Here is an 18,707-nt window from a genome sequence, read left to right as displayed (position 1 = left end):
GTCACACGATTGGCACAAAATGATTCAGGTAAGGATTTTCATAGCCATAAATATATTAATTAGTGGAGTAACTATGTAGACTAATTAACAATGTATGAATATTTACATACAGTTCATCCTTTCTACTAGCATATCCCATTGTGTTTCGAAATATGTGCATGATATCATTTACAAGATGGGTGAGCTCGCGAGGTATGTATACTTTATACTTATTCTTTAGTTTACATATTACGTATATCACATAGTAAACCCGCTCGAATTTATGGACAAAACTAATCATCGTTCTCAATTGCATGTTGGTAGATTTGTGAGTTTGAAGAAAATCGATCCAAATATGTTGCAAGAGGCTCAAATATTGTCCATTGAGGTGGTTTGTTTGGTGCAGGAGGAAACTTTTCCTCGCTCCATTTTGACTACTCAAGTACACTTACTCGTACATCTGATTGATGAGATCGCAATTTGTGGGGTAGTTCATGCAAGGTGGATGTTTTTTCTAGAGCACTTTATGAAAACCCTAAAAGATTTTGTAAGGCAAGACGCACGGCCCGAGGGAAGCATGGATGAGAGTTGGTTAGTGCAATCATTCCTTGTACAAATCTCTAAATATCTTACTAAAGTGGACTCCTCTTTACCACGACTATGGAAAGATTATGAAGATTTGAGAACGACCTCTATAATACCTCAAGGAAAAGGAAGGAGCAAAGTGATAATGAAAGAGGAACTTCGTAAGTTAAATATATTTTATGTGCTTAATAGCGAAGTAATAAGAAAATGGGTGACACTATATAAAGAAGCAAGGGCAAGAAGAGTAAGCGAAAGGCAAGCATTTCGTGCTAGACATGGACGTAATGTCCCATATCCATAACATTTAAGTGCGCTTCCATGTCATATTGATATAGATTGGCTACATGAAGAAATGGAGAATATGGAAAAAGAGGAGGCGATGGATATATCGCAAGAGGAGTGGGAATACACATGAGGTTGCTTCTCAAAGGTGAGATATATTTATAATTAAATTATTTTTAGTCATATATGATATAATAATTTCACATGTTTCATCTTTAACTAAATCATTAATATGATCTCAACAATGTACTACTAGTGCACATTGTTCAATGCTATTTGGTGTGAAGGCAAACATTTTCAAACTCAACGTATAGATGATAAAAAAAATACTCAAGATTGTGTTATCCTTGCAAACTTTCAAGATACCAATGGCACCATGGAAGGTTATTGTGGCTTGATCCAAGATATTTTGAAGCTTGACTTTAGCCAATTTTTTATATATATACTAGATGTGAAGTGGTTTAAAAAAGTAGTAACAACGGGTGAGCATTGCACAATTAGACATCATCCAAGTGGTTTTGTAGTGATTGACTCTACAAAATTTCACCAAGGCAAGAATGACACATTCATACTACCTCAACAATGTGAGTAGGTATATTAGAAGTTATATATTTATATATATATTACTTCTTGATACATTTTTAAAATACAATAAATATCTACGTTGCTTACTTTTTATTTTTTAAATGCAGGTTGTGTATCATCCAATGGTAAACAATAACCGATGGTGGCACGTCATCCCCATATCTAATCGTTCAAAACCAATATATGGCAATGCTACCAACATAGAGATAGTTGATGACAATCCAACAACCAATGATGATACAATCAATGATAATGCACACGATGATGCCATGATCGATGATATACATGATGCAGTGCAAGATGATCCCCGCGAGGATGTTCAAGGAAGTACAGAAGAGGAAAACAATATGGTTGCAAATGATGATGAAGAAATTGAGCATAGCAATACATCTGACAGTGGGATAGACTTATTTGTTTCATTGCCTATTGGTAACATAGACCTAGAGGTAGATAGTCTAGCAAGGGCCGATCTCATTGAAGATGAGATTGATCATTCATTGTAGCATATATAATTAGCTTTGAATGATTGGATGTATATTTGTAATACTCGAAAAGAAGTAAAGTTGGTAATGTATTCAAACAAATAATAGCTGTTAAGATGTTTGGTCATATTTAGGGACTTTATGAGAAATGAAAAATATGTGTGTTTATTTTCACATCTATAGGCATGTTTATAAACGCGGGTATAGACGCACTGATAAATGCGCCCGCTATTTTGCATGTACAGTGCACGTCTATAGGGCCTTTCTCTTGTAGTGAAGAAGAAGGAGAGAAGCGTGAAATGATTCTTCTTCAAGCTTTGAGGTAAGTGCATTCTCTCTTCTCTCTTTGTTTTTATTGATGAAGAGATGTATAGAGAGAAGAAGGGAGAGAGATCAACGCAAGGGGCATATATATATATATATATATATATATGTATATATATATATATATATATATATATATATATATATATATAGAGAGAGAGAGAGAGAGAGAGAGAGAGAGAGAGCTTGTTAATGTGTATGGTCTAGAAGCACTATCTTTATATCCAGTTTATAAAATTGCATGAGTGATTTTACCTTTAAATTATTTGCTTGGGTACCAAACATCCTCCCAAGAAGTTTTAGCATCTCTAATGCCAAAGATATGATGTAGCACATCATCACTTAGTCCCCAAGCAATGATGCCTAGTGTTTTGTTATTCATCTTCTTCCATTCTTTGGTTTTCGGTGGAGCTACTGTAAGAATCCCGCTTTTTGAATCTTCTTTCCCGTCATCTACATCACCTTTATCATCTTCAAAGAGATCCCAAAGGCCTTTCCTCAGGAGGTGGTACATGCTCTTTTACTTCTAGACATGGAAACCTTCTCCATTGAACTTTGTTATTTACTGAAGCTCTACCATGTTGATAAGCTTCAATCAAGCAGCAAAAGAGTTGTATTTCAATGTGTCAAGAGACACAAGTGCAAGATAATGTGAAGACACACTTTGTATAGTATCAAGAGATACTATGTCTCGTCTTGAGCTTGGATCTTCTTTCTACTTGATGGTGATTCTTGATGCTTGTCTTGTCCTTCTTCTTGAGTTTAGCAGCAAATCTATTGTCGGTTGGATAGATGATTTCAATCGATATACATGGTTGTACATTTTGAATTACAAGGATGAGGTGCTCGATGTCTTTAAGCAAATGGATTTATAAAGTGAAATGCAAGTTAGACTGTTTGTCAGAAAGGTATCATTGGAGATGATGATCATGGGATTGCTGAAATTAAAGCAATGTTACATGATGAATTCAAAGCAAGGATCTTGGTGAGCTGAAGTACTTCTTGGGATTGAGCCTGATTTACCTTATTATTATCCGCCCTAGCTTGAGTTATGCAGTGGGGATGATTAGCCAATTTATGCAGAAACCTCATAAGCCACACTTAGATGCAATCATGAGGATTATGAGATACGTGTAGGGTATTGCTGATTATGGGCTATTTCATGAGCATGGAAAATCATTTAACCTGATAGGTTATACAGATGCTGATTGGGCTAGTTGTGTCTATGACAAGAGGTCAACCAATGGTTATTATTTTAGTTTGGGCAATAGTATGATCAACTAGAGTAGTAAGAAGCAGCTCACCATTGCTTTATCTAGTATATAGAGGTAGAATGCAAGGGTGCAGCCTTAGCGGCATGGCTTGTGAAACTGCTACATGATTTGGGTATCCACTTGGACAACAAAGTCACATTGCATTGTGACAATCTTAGTAGTGTGATGTTGGCTAGAAATCCCATCTATCATGCTAGATTCAAACACATAGAGGTTCATTACCATTTCCCTTAGGAAACGGTACTTGCAGGACAGATTGATCTGTGTGTTATTTCAAGCAATTTTGCATTGTAAAATAGAAGACCAGGTAGCAGATATCTTTACCAAATCACTTGGTAAAGAAAAATTCATTCATTTCAGGGAGCTACTTGGAGTACATCAACTAGTCTGAGCTCAAGAAATAGAGTTTGAGAAGGGGGAGGATGAGCTTGACTCTTTTGATCTTGAAACACCTCCATCCATTGAGATTGAGGGTGAGACTAAGAAAGAAGAGATAGAAGATGACTTAGATGTAGGTAGAAACAAGAAGGAAAAAGTAGAGCTTAGAGACACTACCACTCTCTATATAAGTGTTTCTAGCTCCAATGCCATGGAATAACTCTTGCAAATGTTCAAATGCTTCTCCAAAAAAACTTGAACAAGTTTGAAATAAGCTCGAGTGAGCAAAAGATCAATGGGAGTTATTAAAGCTTAAAGTGAAGCTCTTCTTCTTGGGCCTAAGCAAGTGATAAAAAAGCTCCTTGAGTAATACCTTTTTGAATTGATTATATCTAGCTTTTGCAATCACAATTTCTTCTTCTTCTCAGGCCTAAGAATGTGATGAAAAAGCTCATTGTATAATACATTTTCAAATTGATTATATCTAACTTTGGCAATCATAGGAATCTTTTGTTTTTTAAAATCTGATACACAATTTTTAGACATTAGGTGTAGGTGACATTGGAAAATGAATTATACAAGAATATTTAGTGCATATAGCTAGAAGGGTGGCAGGGCTCCATGCCCTACACCTAAATTTTTCCCCTCTATAACTGTTGCTATTTGTGTTGGGAATTTACTCTGCAACCGCTATTAGTGTCTCTATTTATGTCACTTCTGACATTGCTATTTTTATCACTATCAGCATCGCTATTAGCATCACTATTTCTATTGTGTCGCTAACCTAATTAGCGACACAAATAGTGATGAAAATAATGACGAATTTATCGCATTGCTAATAGCGACGTGAATAGGATGACATGGTAATTTTTACCATGAATAATTCCATCACTTTAAACATCGCTATTGGGTCTATATGTTGTAGTAGTAGACATTCAATTTCATAAATTTGTGTCATGTAGTAGTACATGCTAAGAAATGTTGTCATCCAAAAAGGACAAGAATTCCCATCAACTCTTCACTCAAAGGAGAACTATCTCAATAACTTATATCCTTGAGAAAATGTTGTGGCATAAAAGGAAAAATATTTAAGTTACTAACCCTTTTGACCACACACAAAGTTTAGAACCATTTAGGGCGCCCATCCCCATTTGCATGTGCTTTCTAACAATAGAAATAAGACCATTTGTGATGTATGACTTCATAGCAATGACATGTTTAGATTGTGTCATTTTTCAGATATTCGACAACCTCATTTTTCTATTTGAGAGCTTCAAGAAGAGCACATAAGATTTTTAAATTATTAAAACTAAAATAAGCATAGAACTAAAATATGTTTATGAGGGTTTTTGAAGTTTTTGGAAAGTTCTCTTGAGAGTGATCAACCTTGGAACCTTGATTGTGAGAGGGGTTGGGCACTAACGTATGATGCATAAGGAAATTGGAGGAGACAAAACCGCTTGTATGCTTGCGATTTAGAACTATGTGAAACAATGGTTTGTTTGAATCTCGAAAAGTAGAAATAAATACCATGGACTCATGAGTCATCCATCCACTTGCCTCATAGATTCTCATGGTCTGAGAAGTTCCAGGGATGGTAACGGTGGTGGCTACTCTTGTGATGTCCAAGCTCCCCGCGCATATCCTAATGGTCAATATGTCGCATGCGTATGCAGTCCTCATTCCGAAGGTTAGTGTTTCTGGCGGAACGAACCTATTTCTCTTTTGATATATTTCAAGTTGTGTCTGGCCGAACGGTTCTAGAGTTTTCGTTTTTTATTAATTCAATAGAAAAAGCCCACAAGGGGTAAAACGCTGTGTGCGCCACATGGCAGATAAGTGCGACTGTGCCCATGCGGAAGCAGATCGCCGCATCTTGACGCTGCATGTTTCCATAACGAGTCCAAATGCGGCCGCCTGTCGCAATCATGATGTTGGCTTTCTAAAACGGAGCAAAGCAGCGAGGCTTTCAGGTATATAAAAGGCCATGGCATCAGAGGGCTATCCAGGAGTTGTGCTGCAGTAACCATCAGTGATCAGTAGTTCTATTATAATCATCAGCTGTATATGATCATGTTGAGGATGAGGGGTGGACTGCTAGTGCTCGCGCTTCTGTTGCTGGCAGGGTGGGGGAGGGCTGTGAGGCAACAGCAGCAGCGGGAGGGCCGCCGCCGGGGTGAGGAAGAGCAGTATGACCTGGGACTGGGAGAGGCCCGCGAGGTACTGAGGTCGGACGGGGGCAGCTATCGCATCTGGAGAGAGCGCGTCGAGGCCTTTCAGAATGCTTATGTGGGCATGGCGGAGCTCCAGCTGGAAGACAACGGCTTGCTGCTGCCGCAGTACGCAGATGCAGACAAGGTGGCGGTCGTGCTGGAAGGTAATAATTAGTATCAGCAGGGCACCATATCATTTGACTTCACGTTCACTTCATTTGTTTGCTTGCTATCGACGTCCTCTCATGATGATCACATCTTCATCGACCGGTGTTTGCTGCAGGCAAAGGATGGTTTGGTGCCGTCCTCCCCGTCCGTCCTGAGTACCGCCCCAACATGCTAGTGCGTCGCGTCGACAGGGACGATGTGATTGCGTTGCCCAAGGGCACTGTCTATTGGTGGTACAATGATGGCAACCGTCGCCATCGTGTGCTCTGCGCTTCAGAGACAACCTTCGGCTCGAATCCAGGACAGATGCAGGTGATGTAATGCCTTATGCGGAATGTATACACACACTCTCTCTCTCTCTCTCTCTCTCTCTGTGTCTTTCTATAAATTTTCACTAGCAGTGAGCATAAGTCCGGCTGAGGATAGATTTCTTCTGACCTTTTTTCATACATACTCGACGTATCGCGTCTGATCTTTTTTCATCCATTTGTACTGTATATATCAGCAATTTGGTCTCGCCGGCGCCAAACAGCAGAGATTCGGCTCTATCCTCCATGGGTTCAGCGAGGAGACACTTGCTAAGGCGTGGGGCGTCGACGAGGACACACTCCGCTCCATTTTAGGGCGCCAGAGTGACGTCGGTATAATTCGAGTTGAGCGGAGGATCTCCTTCGAGGAGCCGGGTCGACGACGGCAGCACTATGAGGAGGAAGAGGAGGACGAAGAGGAACATCGCCGAGGGCGCCGCCGTGGTTTTAGCCGCGAAACTGAGATTAATAACGAGAATGCTGTCGAGATGGCTGAGCGCAGCCGAAGCAGTTTCGACTACTTCGAGGAGCTCAGGTACAGTACCCGAGCGCAGGGGCCCGATGTCTATGTTCGGGATGGTGGGGAGACACAGATTGTGAATCGACACAAGCTCCCAGCTTTGAGCGCAGTAGGGTTCAGCGTGGGGAGGGGACGACTGGAGCCGGTAATTATTGCATTAATATGCACGACCAGCATGTGCTAATATGTATATGCGCGATTATTCATTAGATGTATATATCATCACGCTTGTCGAAATATGGCAATATGTCATTCTCATCTTCCACCTCATCTCGACCTGCAGAACGCCATCTTCGCGCCGCTCTTCTTCCGCAACGCTCACCAGCTCATCTACGTGACGCGCGGAAACGGCAGGATTGAGGTGTCAACGGGCGACGGCCGGAGCGCCTTCAACGAGGAGGTGCGAGAGGGCTCCGTGGTGGCCATCCCGCAGTTCCGCCCGTCCTTGAAGATCGCGGGCGATCAGGGGCTGGAGTGGATCAACCTCATCACCAGCGACAACCCATCATTCTCCTTCCTGGCCGGGCGGAACTCCCTGTATCGCGGGATACCCACACAGGTGCTGCGCAACGCTTTGCGCGTGGATGAGAGGACCTTTGAGGAGCTGGTCCGGGGGCGTGAGGAAGACGAGTTCATCTTCCCAGCTGGTCGCGGTCGTCACGAAGAGCACCGCAGGAGACATGATGATGACGAGTGGGAGCGAGAGCAGGAGGAACATCATCGGCGTCGAGCTAATTCTGATTCGCAGCTGCCGGAGCTGGTGGAGAGGTTCCTTGAGAGCGGCAAGGAGCTCGTGGAGGACGCGCTGTCGCTGCTCGCCTAATCAAATATAGCCGTGCTAGCGAAGCTCACGCCGCTCGCGCACACCACCTGGCACCGATCATCCTGGGCACCAACAAATGTACATATGAAACGCTGAAGTACGTACGTACTTGGAGGGGGGGAGGGGAGTTTCATTTTTTGGTTGAATGCGCAGACTGTACATATTTCTCGCGAGTTAGTAATAAAGTTTAATAATTGTGCCCAGGGCCCAATTTCTCTCGGAGCCGAATATTAGATGATTTTTAATTTGAACATCTCAGGTGATGTCTCGTACATGCATTTCCATTTGCTAACAGACATATGGATGCCTTTTAAAGATTTGTAGACATAAGCCAATAGAGGTTGAGATTGTTCGTGGAGTTATATAAACATGCTTTCGCGTTAGAAACATAAGCATACCATTACCATTGTTCATGGAGTTACATAAGCATATGGTGGATATGGTGGAAAATTCTGAATTTGGTAGCATGTAGTCTTCTTAAAATTGAGGCGAGGACTTGAAAAAAAAGATCAAATCCACTGTGGACAATTTGAAGGAGGGGCTGGAGATTTTAGTAAAGTTGACTAACTGTCCACCTAAGCAATGGTAGCTTCCCAGTTTTGAAGCAGCTCTCACTCAACCAGAAGCGGCTCTCACTCAACCAGCTGTAAAATTTTTGTTCTATATTAATAAATCTTTATAGCTTCTTGCAAAAAAGAAAAAATGGACCTTTCTCCTTAAGAACTTGGCTAGGCCAAAAGCACGGGGTCAATAGAGTCATTTAGCTCGTGACTTTTCCAATTAAAAGCTCTCAAGAACCGGGCCTAGCTTAAAATGTCATTTGTATGTAGCTTTTAAACTGGGTAAAAGCTCTTTGAGAAATTGGCTAGGACAAAAGCACGAATTTCACCATTAACCTAAGAACACTTTCCTCTCCTTCCAAAGAAGTTTGAGCTTGTGGTTCATAGATTGAAATTTGATTGTCGCCTAATGGATCAAGATTGAAATGGTCCAGACTTATGAAGCCACATGCATTGACGTGACAAATTGTAGACACTTGGAATGATAGTATAGACGCTTTAACTTATGAAGCAACAACAAAATAAAGAGGATATGTAGAGCTAGATAGGGCAAGGAGAAACAAACTAGAGCGCTTCATACAATCGAGCAAGGAACATTGCTTCAACTTATGAAGCAAAATAGAATACAAAAGGAAAAATAAAACCAGACTAGAGAAGGCCAACCAATCATGTGATCTTAATTGTAAAAATAATTGGGTATATGCAAACTAATGATGATGGGGTTGAAATAGGACTAGTGATGTTTTACAATCAAGTGTGTTGGGTTGAAGTAACTCAAGGTAATGTCTATAGTTGCATTCATTGCCCAAAGTTAAAAGACTCTTCATAATTATATGCTCTAATTCCAATATAGATGGTGTAGATCATGAACTAATGATGGTGTAGTGTTTAAGTCTTTTCATAATCATGTGCTCTAATTCCGATAGTGATGTCATTAAGAACTAATGATGGTGTAGATAGTATTTCATGATCAAAAGGTTGAAATAGCCCAACAAAATTCCCAAGTTAGACTATGACAATCATGTGCTCTAATTCCAAAAGATACTATTATGGACTTAAATGATTGTAGAATGAGCTCACACATATGTACCAAAGTTGTGGCTTGATTGAGCCAATACCAAGTAATGCATGATATAGTTGCATCCAATTACCCAACCTAGCTTTGATAATCATGTGGTGGGATTTGAATAGAATGTGTTCTTAATGATTGTATAGTTAATTGGCTCACACATGCATGTGGCTTGATATGGTTACCCTTAATTACCCAAGTTGGCTTTGATAATCATGTGTTCTAATTCACTTGATCAATGTATACTCTAACTCAATAATTGAGATTCTTGAAAGTTGAAATGGTTCATGACTTTTTTGAGCCTAGATTCTTTAAAGTTGGAATGCTCCTAAGTTCAACTCTCTTGGTAATTGATATATAGTGGAAATAAATTTCTTAAAAAATCAATCTTGAGGAGCTCACTATGTCTCTAAATGTGCATCGAGTTCAAAAAAAGGGAGTTTGAAAAAACATAATCTTATATATATTATAGAAGGAAATGTTTTAAGACGTGTGTATTTATTCACAAAAGGGGTATTTATATTGCATAAGTTTTTTTCCTAAACAAAAGGTATTGTTAAATCATAAAAGGGGCATGGATCTTTGAAGGGTATGATGAACCTCGTGAGTAAAACATAATATCCCTATTCCTAAGGATGTCACACCCACCTAAAGTTATTGAGTCAAGGAGTCCAAGGTAAATATTATCCATCCATGTATTTTTCTACCTGATTGTTATCATACATAAGGTGATTTGACATGTATACTTAGTGCATAAGACTTGGCTTTAAATACACTTTTAATGCACGGAAGATACATGGTTAAGATTTGATGCCCACCCTCCTATCCAAATACCCCAAAGTCTTCCCAACATTTTACATGAAGGGCATATAAAAAGTGTGTCGAATGAATGAAAATTTTAAATTTTTCCCAACCTAAAGAAAATATACAATTTCGGAGGAAATATATGTAGGTGGCCAAATACTACAAATGTCATGTCTTTAAAAAAAAAATCATAAAGCTCATCAATATTAATGCTAACAGAGCTTGTGGACACAATAAAAGGACTCTCTAAAGGAAAGGGTTCAAGACTGGATGGACTGCCAAACAAATTCTATCAGAAATTCCAAGAGAAATTCCAAGAGATCTTGGTCAAACCACTCCAATATTGGAAAAAATCTATAAGATTAGGGGCCCTATCTATTGGAATCAATCAAGGTGTGATTAAATCAATCCACAAGAGGGATTCCAAAGATGAGGTGTCCAATTGGAGACAATAACTTGCTTGACCTCACCATACAAGATCTTTGCCAAAGCTCTAGCAAGAAGAATAAGTCCCCCATCTAGACCATTGGTTAAGAAAAGAACAGAAGGGTTTCATAAAGGGTAGGTACATACAGGACTCCATCATTGGGCTATGGGAAGGATTTGAATATGCCCAACAAAATAACAAGGATTTCATGTTCTTTAAAATTGATTTCGATAAAGCGTATGATCATCTGGGCTGGTGCTTTATCCTTCAGTCCTTGCAAGACATGGGAATGGGCAGAAAATTCATTAGATATGTAAGCACCCTTATTGGTAATGTCAGTGCTAAGGTAGCCATCAATGGAGAAATATCTCGGGTAAGTTACACATGAATATATTGTGCATTATGTGGGTTCAAAATAAGGTATTTTTAAAATACTAATTTTATATATTTTTTATATATAGAAGGGTGTAATGTAAAGGGGTCACTTATAGATTGAATAGAAAAGGGTTATGTTTTATTCAAGGAGAATTCATAAATAAGCATATTTATAAATAGGCCTTGATTGCACATGATGTAGAGAATATACATATAGTAACTTCCCCGAGAGAAATATCAGCACCATTCCCCTTATTCAGATCCATTAGACAAGCGTGTCCTCTAACACCCTTGCTCTTTGCCATAGCTAGTGATGCACTAGGATGGTTGATGGAGCACGAAGTGAAAGAAGGCAGGATGAGAGGAATTAAACTCCTAGAAAAATCTGATATGGTGCTGAACCATTTTGTTGATGATATGAATGGAATGGTAAATAATGATCCAAAATCAATTAAGACATTTTGGGGCTGTATTGAGACCTATTGTATGGCCTTTGGGTCACTGGTTAATCATGCAAAAATTGAGATTAAGTCCTTAATCAAGCTGCCTCCTCAATGGTTATTGGAGGAAGGGTGCAAAGAGATAGAAGATGGACAGGTGTTCAAACTATTGGGGATACCTTATGGGCTTTGGGGTCACCCTAAAGTAGAGATAGGATTGGGTTCTAAGTAAAGTTAGGAAAAATTGGAATATCTAAAAGGTCTGCAACTCAATCTGGCAGGTAGAAGCCTAGTACTAAAGCATATTGTTATCCCAACAACCATTTTATTTTTTTCATGCTAGAAACCCTCCGAAATTGGTCTTAAGAACCTAGAAAGTTTGGCTAGGAATTTCCTATGGGCTGGTGAAAGTGAAAAACTCAGAATACCTAAAGTGTCTTGGGTAACTTGTACCTTAACCAAGGAAGGAGGAGGACTAGGTCTCCCAAACATATTAAGCTTAGTAGAGAAACTTGTAGGTAAATGGGTAGCTCGATTCTTTTTCCATGAGAATGAAGATTGGGCCATTCTTTTGCATAATAGCTGCAAGAACCCCCAAGTGTAAGACATGGAAGAATTTGAATGTCATCAATGTTGCCTTTAGTAAGATAAAGCTAAAGATCCACGGGAGTTCAGACTTAACTCGGAGCATTTGGGGGGCTTGGATGTTCTACAAGGAGTTGACCACTCTATCCACTATTAAGAACTTTACCCTCGCATGGGCTGCTTTGGACTCGATCTGGTATAGTGTGTTCCATGGTTGCATAGAAGAGGACCAGGTAAGGTAGGCATTCAAACTAAACAAAAAAGGAGTAATTAGCTAGAAGGACATATGGGAGTATGACAAGGGGGACCAGGCTGCTTCTTACTCTCTCAGAGAAAGGTATGGTTTATCACCCTCAAATATCACATTAATACAACAAAGAATTAACAACTAGGATCCGAAGGTTTGCAAGATTATACAACTAAATATGAGATTTAACATAAGGGGAATCTGGTAGCCTGAAAATAAAACACTACTATCCACCCCATATATAAAAACAAAAAAGAACTTCTTATACATTAAGCTTAATAAGAGATGGAAAGTAAATTGGTACGCCATTCAATGGAAATACAGATTTAAAATGATTTGGAGCATTGTAAATCAACCCAAAGTTTCTTGTTTGTTGTGGTTCATACTGCATCAAGCATTGTGGACAAATGATTGGGCTTTCAAACTTGGAATAGGTAATGGGACTTGTCCACGATGCTATAAAGGTATTGAATCCATTTCCCATTTTTTCCTAAATTGCAAAGAAAATACTAATGTGCTGAATGTCTTGCAGGTATTGATGGCTCCTTATCACCCCACAACAGTGACCTAGAAAGAATTACTTCTAGGAGAAATAAATGGGATCCTCCCTGTTGTTTGGAATTGGCTTAGAGGGAAATTTCTCTAGGCTATATGGATGGCTAGAAACAAAAAGATTTTTAAGGACAAGAATATAGACCCAATGCATATGTTCTTACATGAAGTAAGTTTGCAAGTTCCACAACGCAAGTTCAAAATGAAAAAGGAGCATGGGAAGTGGCTAGAGGCCAAAGATGAACATAGAACTGTTGTTTTGGAAGCCCAAGAACTTGACCATAAGAAGAGACTGGAAGCGAGAAGGCTAGTCATAGCAAGGCACGAGGAGCTGATGGAAATATCCACCACATCCTTTATAGAAGATGTTATGAAAGATATACATAAGAGAGCTTAGCATTGTAACATGAAATGCAGCCTCATACAGATAGAATGAAGTAAAAGATCATGGTGCAAAGAATGATGGAGCTTAGTTTTGGACCTTAAATGGTTGCAATCATATATTCTTCAATTTATCTATAATGGCTATGTATTAGGCAATCTCCTTTCTTTTTGCCCAACGACCTACTGGACATTACTTGTTGCCTTTGGTTAGATTTCCAGTAAAAAAAAAAGTCTACGCTGTAACTATTTTTCATTTTTACCTTAATACACTTTAATGTTTTCAATGAAAAAAAAAATCCTAACTACTAGCATGGAAGCATATCAAATCATTCATTCTACCACCTAAATTAGCATCTAGAAAACATGACATTGAAATTTTCTATGATATTAGCTTATTAAAATTTAATACTATCTCATTATGTTTTTAGACCATGTCATTATGCCTTAGTACATGGCATGTGCAATGCTTGCATAGGGTTTAATTGAGAGCATTGAAGGCTCCCCATTCATATGATTCTTGCTCAAATTTATCTCCATGGGGCTCTCTAGCATTGATAATATCTATTTTTAGGTTACCCTAGGCCTTGCCCTTACATTTGTTTACTATTCTGGGTGTAGTCAACTAGACCCACTATTAGTAAAATGAGTGTATCTTTTGATAAACAACTCCCATTGAAATATTTTTAAATTCAAATCAAAGAGGTTAATTCCCATTACAAAATGATGTGAAAAGTTTTTTTGATAAAATAACTTGATTTTTCTGTAGCTCACTTTCTGTGACTATATAGGACTGCCTCCAACCTCTATCCCACTAGACCACTATTCACAAAACATATAATATCTTGTCACCCATAATTTCAATCAAGGAGACTCTATTCAATCAAAGGGAAAATTTCCATCTCACATATGAGATATACAATATTTTCTCAATGATAATATTTGACTTTTTGTACTTGAATCACTCCGGTAGTCCTAAAATTCTTGCACCTAATACACAATTTGTCGCCTTGAGCCTTATTTGTTTTTTTTTCATACCTCATAGTTGAGAACCATATACCATGACATTATCAACATAAAATAAATTCTTAGTATGATGGATATCCATGTGAGGCTTCTATGTGAAATCCTACTAGAGATTTTAGGTGACTTACATTCTCATTCATTGCATATATCAAAAGAGCATAACATACGTGTCCTTCTGATACATTTACCTTTTTCCAAGTGTGTTTCCTTTGAGATCCAGGCTCTTTGTGGAGTGTGCCTACACATATATACAAGTATCAGGCTTCAAATCATCAGGAGGTGGGCAATGTCTCCATGCGGCAAATTGTGCACTCCTCTAGGGTCTTAAGTGATAAGGGAGGGTCACCTCTCTTTTGGCTTACCAACTCATTTGCATTCACCATTTTCTCATGCATAATATTTATCTTAGGGGTTTGGATGGATAAATCTTTAAGTTCAAGAGAGCTCCAAGTTGTAGGCTAGGATGCCTAGTCCAAGAGAGCTCCCAATGCTCAAGAAGAGAGGTGAAAATAATGAGCAAGAGGTGGAATAAGGTTACTTGAGGTCATGGAGAAGTATCAACGAGGAAATACAATGATAAAGAATTTTTTACCAACCATAATGACAAAGACATAGGGAAGAGGAGAGAGGAGAAGGAAGAGTGTGGAGTGGACAATGAAAGAGAGAGAAAGAGAGAAGAAGAGTGAAAGACTAGCAAAAGAGAAATAAATAAAAGGAAGGAGAGTGAAAGAGAAGGGAAGCCACGAAAAGTGGAAGGAAGGCAAAGAGAGACTCGTTTCTCAGGACCTGAAATGGGCCTGACACTTGCTCTCTAGCACTTGCCGGACCTCTAAGATATACAAGACACCCCACATAGCCTCACAGCTAGGAGCGTCTAAGGCTCGTACTACACTGAACTCTAATATCGATTTTGCATTTGTAATAGGACACAGTCCAACGTTTACCTTTCCTTCTCCTTAGAGGGAGATTCCATACACATTGATAGGATACCTCGTATCACCTCTAGTAAGTTACTCATTAATATATTAGACTTTACTTCATTTTCAGCACACCTAAACACTTCCACAACCCTTTTTCCCCTACCATTTATGTGTTGCATTATTGTATAGGTCTAGGGTTTTGTTTTTTTGTTATTTTCAATGTATAAAGCAATAAAAGCGCACCAAAACACAAAAAACAAGGATGAACTGAGACTATACCTCATTTCTCAACCTTGCCAAACATGTATGAACATTAATAATATTTTTTCTTAATTATATGTCGCAAAAACATATTTTTTTTTATTTTTTGCTATTTTTTATATTTATTTATCAAGAAAATGGAGCATTTACTAGTTTTTTTAATTATGACAACTTAAAATCACTCATTTTTCACATTTCATCCCTTATGCATCGTTTTTATCAAACTCAAAATGACAAAAAATCCAATTTTCTTTGTAAAATGCGTAATTTTCAGGTTTTTAAAAATTATTTTCAGCATTATGGCATTATGTATTTGGATTTTTCTGACATAGAATCATCAAACATACAAAAAATAACATTCCTACCAATTTTCATCCAATATGAACACCCTTCGGCCAACCAAACCTCAAAAAGAAGAATTCTTTCTTTATAGAATAGAGATATAGGGTTTTTTATGGTTGCGGGTTTCGAAAAATGGATTCGAGATATCAAAATAGTTCACCATTAATGCTCACTCCATCTCCAATAATCCATCTGTAGCCCCAAGTCGACTCAGAAGTGATCCGATACCATGCCGGACAAGCATTCACCACCCGAGCTTCATCTCCCTTCACATGCAGGAACTGTCCCTTATAGGAGAGAGAGGGAGGAGAGAGAAACACTAGATTCACAGTGGACCATCTGGGCAGCCATTGGAGCAACAAAGGGCGGAGATATGGAGGGAAGAAATAGTGTAGATCCCTGATGCAATTGGTGGGGCGATGGTAAATTTCAACCCCACCTGTCATTTTTCCATGGAGGAGAGGAGTATGGCCATTGTTTTGTTGCGTGCATAGGAAAAAACGGTGCCCCCTCCCCCCCACGAAATCAATTATTGGGGGGTAGCCCCAAAGATCACCCCCTTTCAATTTTTATTTGGAGCCCCCTTCACACCAATTTTGGTCATTTGTCTGGTCTTTGGCCGCCGTTCAGTGTCTGAGTCGTGATTCGAAAAATCTTGCTCATCTGTCTCGATGTCCAGTCCTACCAAGCAGTCACAAAATTTAGTAAAAATCTTGAACTAGTGCTGGGGCGGCCTTCAAGATGATTTTGAAAACTGTCTTTTTCTTGCCACTTAAAATCGACCCAGTTATATCCGCTGCCTTCAACGGGATTAAAATTTTCCTTGAAATTTGAGTTGTTTGGCAATTTTTCAGCACATCTTGGGCTAAAAAATGAGCTCTCATTGGCAATCACGGAATAGGGTGACTCAGCCTGTTGAATTCCACGAACAAATGTGCACATCAACACAACCACGAAGAGCATTAAGCGAATATAGAAAATACTCAAGAAAACACATCACAGCTCTCACCCTACCCCATGTCAAAACCAAGGCATGAAATCCACGACGAGTAGGCCCACCATAATTTGACACAAAGCCCAAAGCTAGTCACTAATCAACTCCTCCAACATGGCCAAGCTAAAAAGATCTATCAAAGAGGTGATCCTAAGTGGTAGTTTGACCTACCATCCTAACTAAGAACAACTCAAGAAGTAGCTCCTCCTAGGCGAGGACTCCTATAGCCTCATCAACAAATATTTTCTTTTATCACATTGTTCTTTTCGGCCTCTATTTTTCATACTCGGGCATGTGAAAAGGAGGGAGTTGAGTGTAGTGACCTAAGGAGAAGAAACACAATATTAGTGAGTTTGGAAATCTCCCAATTCCCATTTTTCGAATACTAAAAAGGTGGCACCCGGATAACATGCCCATAAGTTTCTCAAAACCATATGATCTGACCTATCATTGGAAAGCCCTTGAAAAATTGAATCTGTTGAGCTATAGAGTGCTCAATTTGGAGTTATAGTGTTGAAGTTATGATAAATCCAATATTTGATCACATGTCCCAAACTTATGGAAAATTTCAATATTCTCTAATATGGTGTTAAGAGGGCACTAGCCTCAGGTCCTGACATGGTACCTAAGAACCTACCCAGCCCTTGTGAGGGGACACTTAATTCTTTGCTAGCTCTCTCTTTTATTTTCTCTCCAACCTTGCTTAGTTTTCTTTACTTTTCAGCTAGTTGCCACCCCTAGGAAGACCGTTAGATATGATCAACATTAGGTGCTACCAATGATCCATGGTGCTCAAAGTTGTAAGGCTCCCATTATGAGGAGAAGCCAAATGTGAGCCCGGACATTGGTTGAGTCCTGACTTGTATATCAGATGAGATCTATGTGACCGGATGGCAAAAAGGTGACTGTTGTGGGTCTAATCTTTGGGTTAGAGGGAGTGGTTAAGCTGGTAGCAACTCGAGGCGCATTGCATAGAGTTGCGGTGTAAGGGAGTTAAAAGGGGCCCCTATTGTGGGATCTAGGGGTCGCGGAAGCGGCCCCTGGCTGGGGGGTCCCAGGGGGGGGAGCAGCCCCCCTGGCGGGGGTCCGGGGGCAGCATTCCCAGCCCGATGGTAAAGGGAATATTCCCTAGAATATTCCCTAGAATATTCCCTGGCCGACTAGTGGAGGCTCATATGGTAGGTTGACCTAACGACCTTCGCGGGCTATAAAAGCTAAACCCCTTCACAGCCATCTCTCACTTATCTTTCACCCAGTCAGAGTTGTTCCAGCTAGCCTTAAGCTCTTCACCTATCTTCTGTCTAGATCGCCATCTAAGCTTCACACAGTGGAAGCGCACGGGTGGACAGAGCCGTCTTTGTATCAGTTGTTTGAAGTTAAAGAATTTAATGATTCTCCTCTTATCTGTTGTGTACTCTCTATCTCTTTCTCAGATTCTGTTTGCTGCGCCGTGTAATATTTTACATGGTATCAGAGCCCAGGGGGCTTTAGAGATCGGAGAGTGTGCAAGAGGCAAAGGCTTCAACAGCAAAGAGAAACTATGTCGACTTCCGAAAGCAGTTCTAGCGCATCAGGAAGCGATGCAGGAGGTGGTGTTGCTGTACCGGCTATTCAAACACTAAGGATTCGTCCAGCAACCTTCAGCGAAGGCAAGTTAGATGGTACAAACTACACCTTGTGGAAGTTCAAAATTACAACTATCCTTGATTCTTATGAGCTTTTGGAGACTGTGCTGGGGACTGACGCAGAACCACAGCCTACCCGCGACCCATCAAATCCTAGTGTGATGATTCCTCCAAATGC

General features: G+C 39.6%; 1 protein-coding gene across 1 annotated transcript; it reads left to right on the top strand.

The window, feature by feature from the left end:
• The first annotated feature begins 5,933 nt into the window (after positions 1–5,933).
• Positions 5,934–8,138, top strand: LOC148022706 (11S globulin seed storage protein 2-like). Its single transcript, XM_087695115.1, has 4 exons — positions 5,934–6,266; positions 6,386–6,582; positions 6,776–7,243; positions 7,382–8,138. The coding sequence occupies exons 1-4, from the start codon at positions 5,957–5,959 to the stop codon at positions 7,919–7,921; spliced, it is 1,515 nt and encodes a 504-aa protein (XP_087551241.1). The 5' UTR covers positions 5,934–5,956; the 3' UTR covers positions 7,922–8,138.
• Positions 8,139–18,707: the final 10,569 nt, after the last annotated feature.

Source organism: Lygodium microphyllum, chromosome 16, assembly GCF_053477565.2.
Source record: "Lygodium microphyllum isolate KBCC chromosome 16, Lygodium_microphyllum_v1.1.10, whole genome shotgun sequence".
Classification (NCBI taxonomy): domain Eukaryota; kingdom Viridiplantae; phylum Streptophyta; class Polypodiopsida; order Schizaeales; family Lygodiaceae; genus Lygodium; species Lygodium microphyllum.
Note: the sequence above shows the minus strand (reverse complement) of the source record. Positions and strands in the feature narration are given on the sequence as shown.

Bases quoted from the DNA above. Each gene is read 5' to 3' on its own strand.
- LOC148022706 (XM_087695115.1), top strand. From the start codon at position 5,957: ATGATCATGTTGAGGATGAGGGGTGGACTGCTAGTGCTCGCGCTTCTG. The intron at 6,583-6,775 runs GTGATGTAATGC...TGTATATATCAG, and splicing joins CGAATCCAGGACAGATGCAG to CAATTTGGTCTCGCCGGCGC. The intron at 7,244-7,381 runs GTAATTATTGCA...CTCGACCTGCAG, and splicing joins GGAGGGGACGACTGGAGCCG to AACGCCATCTTCGCGCCGCT.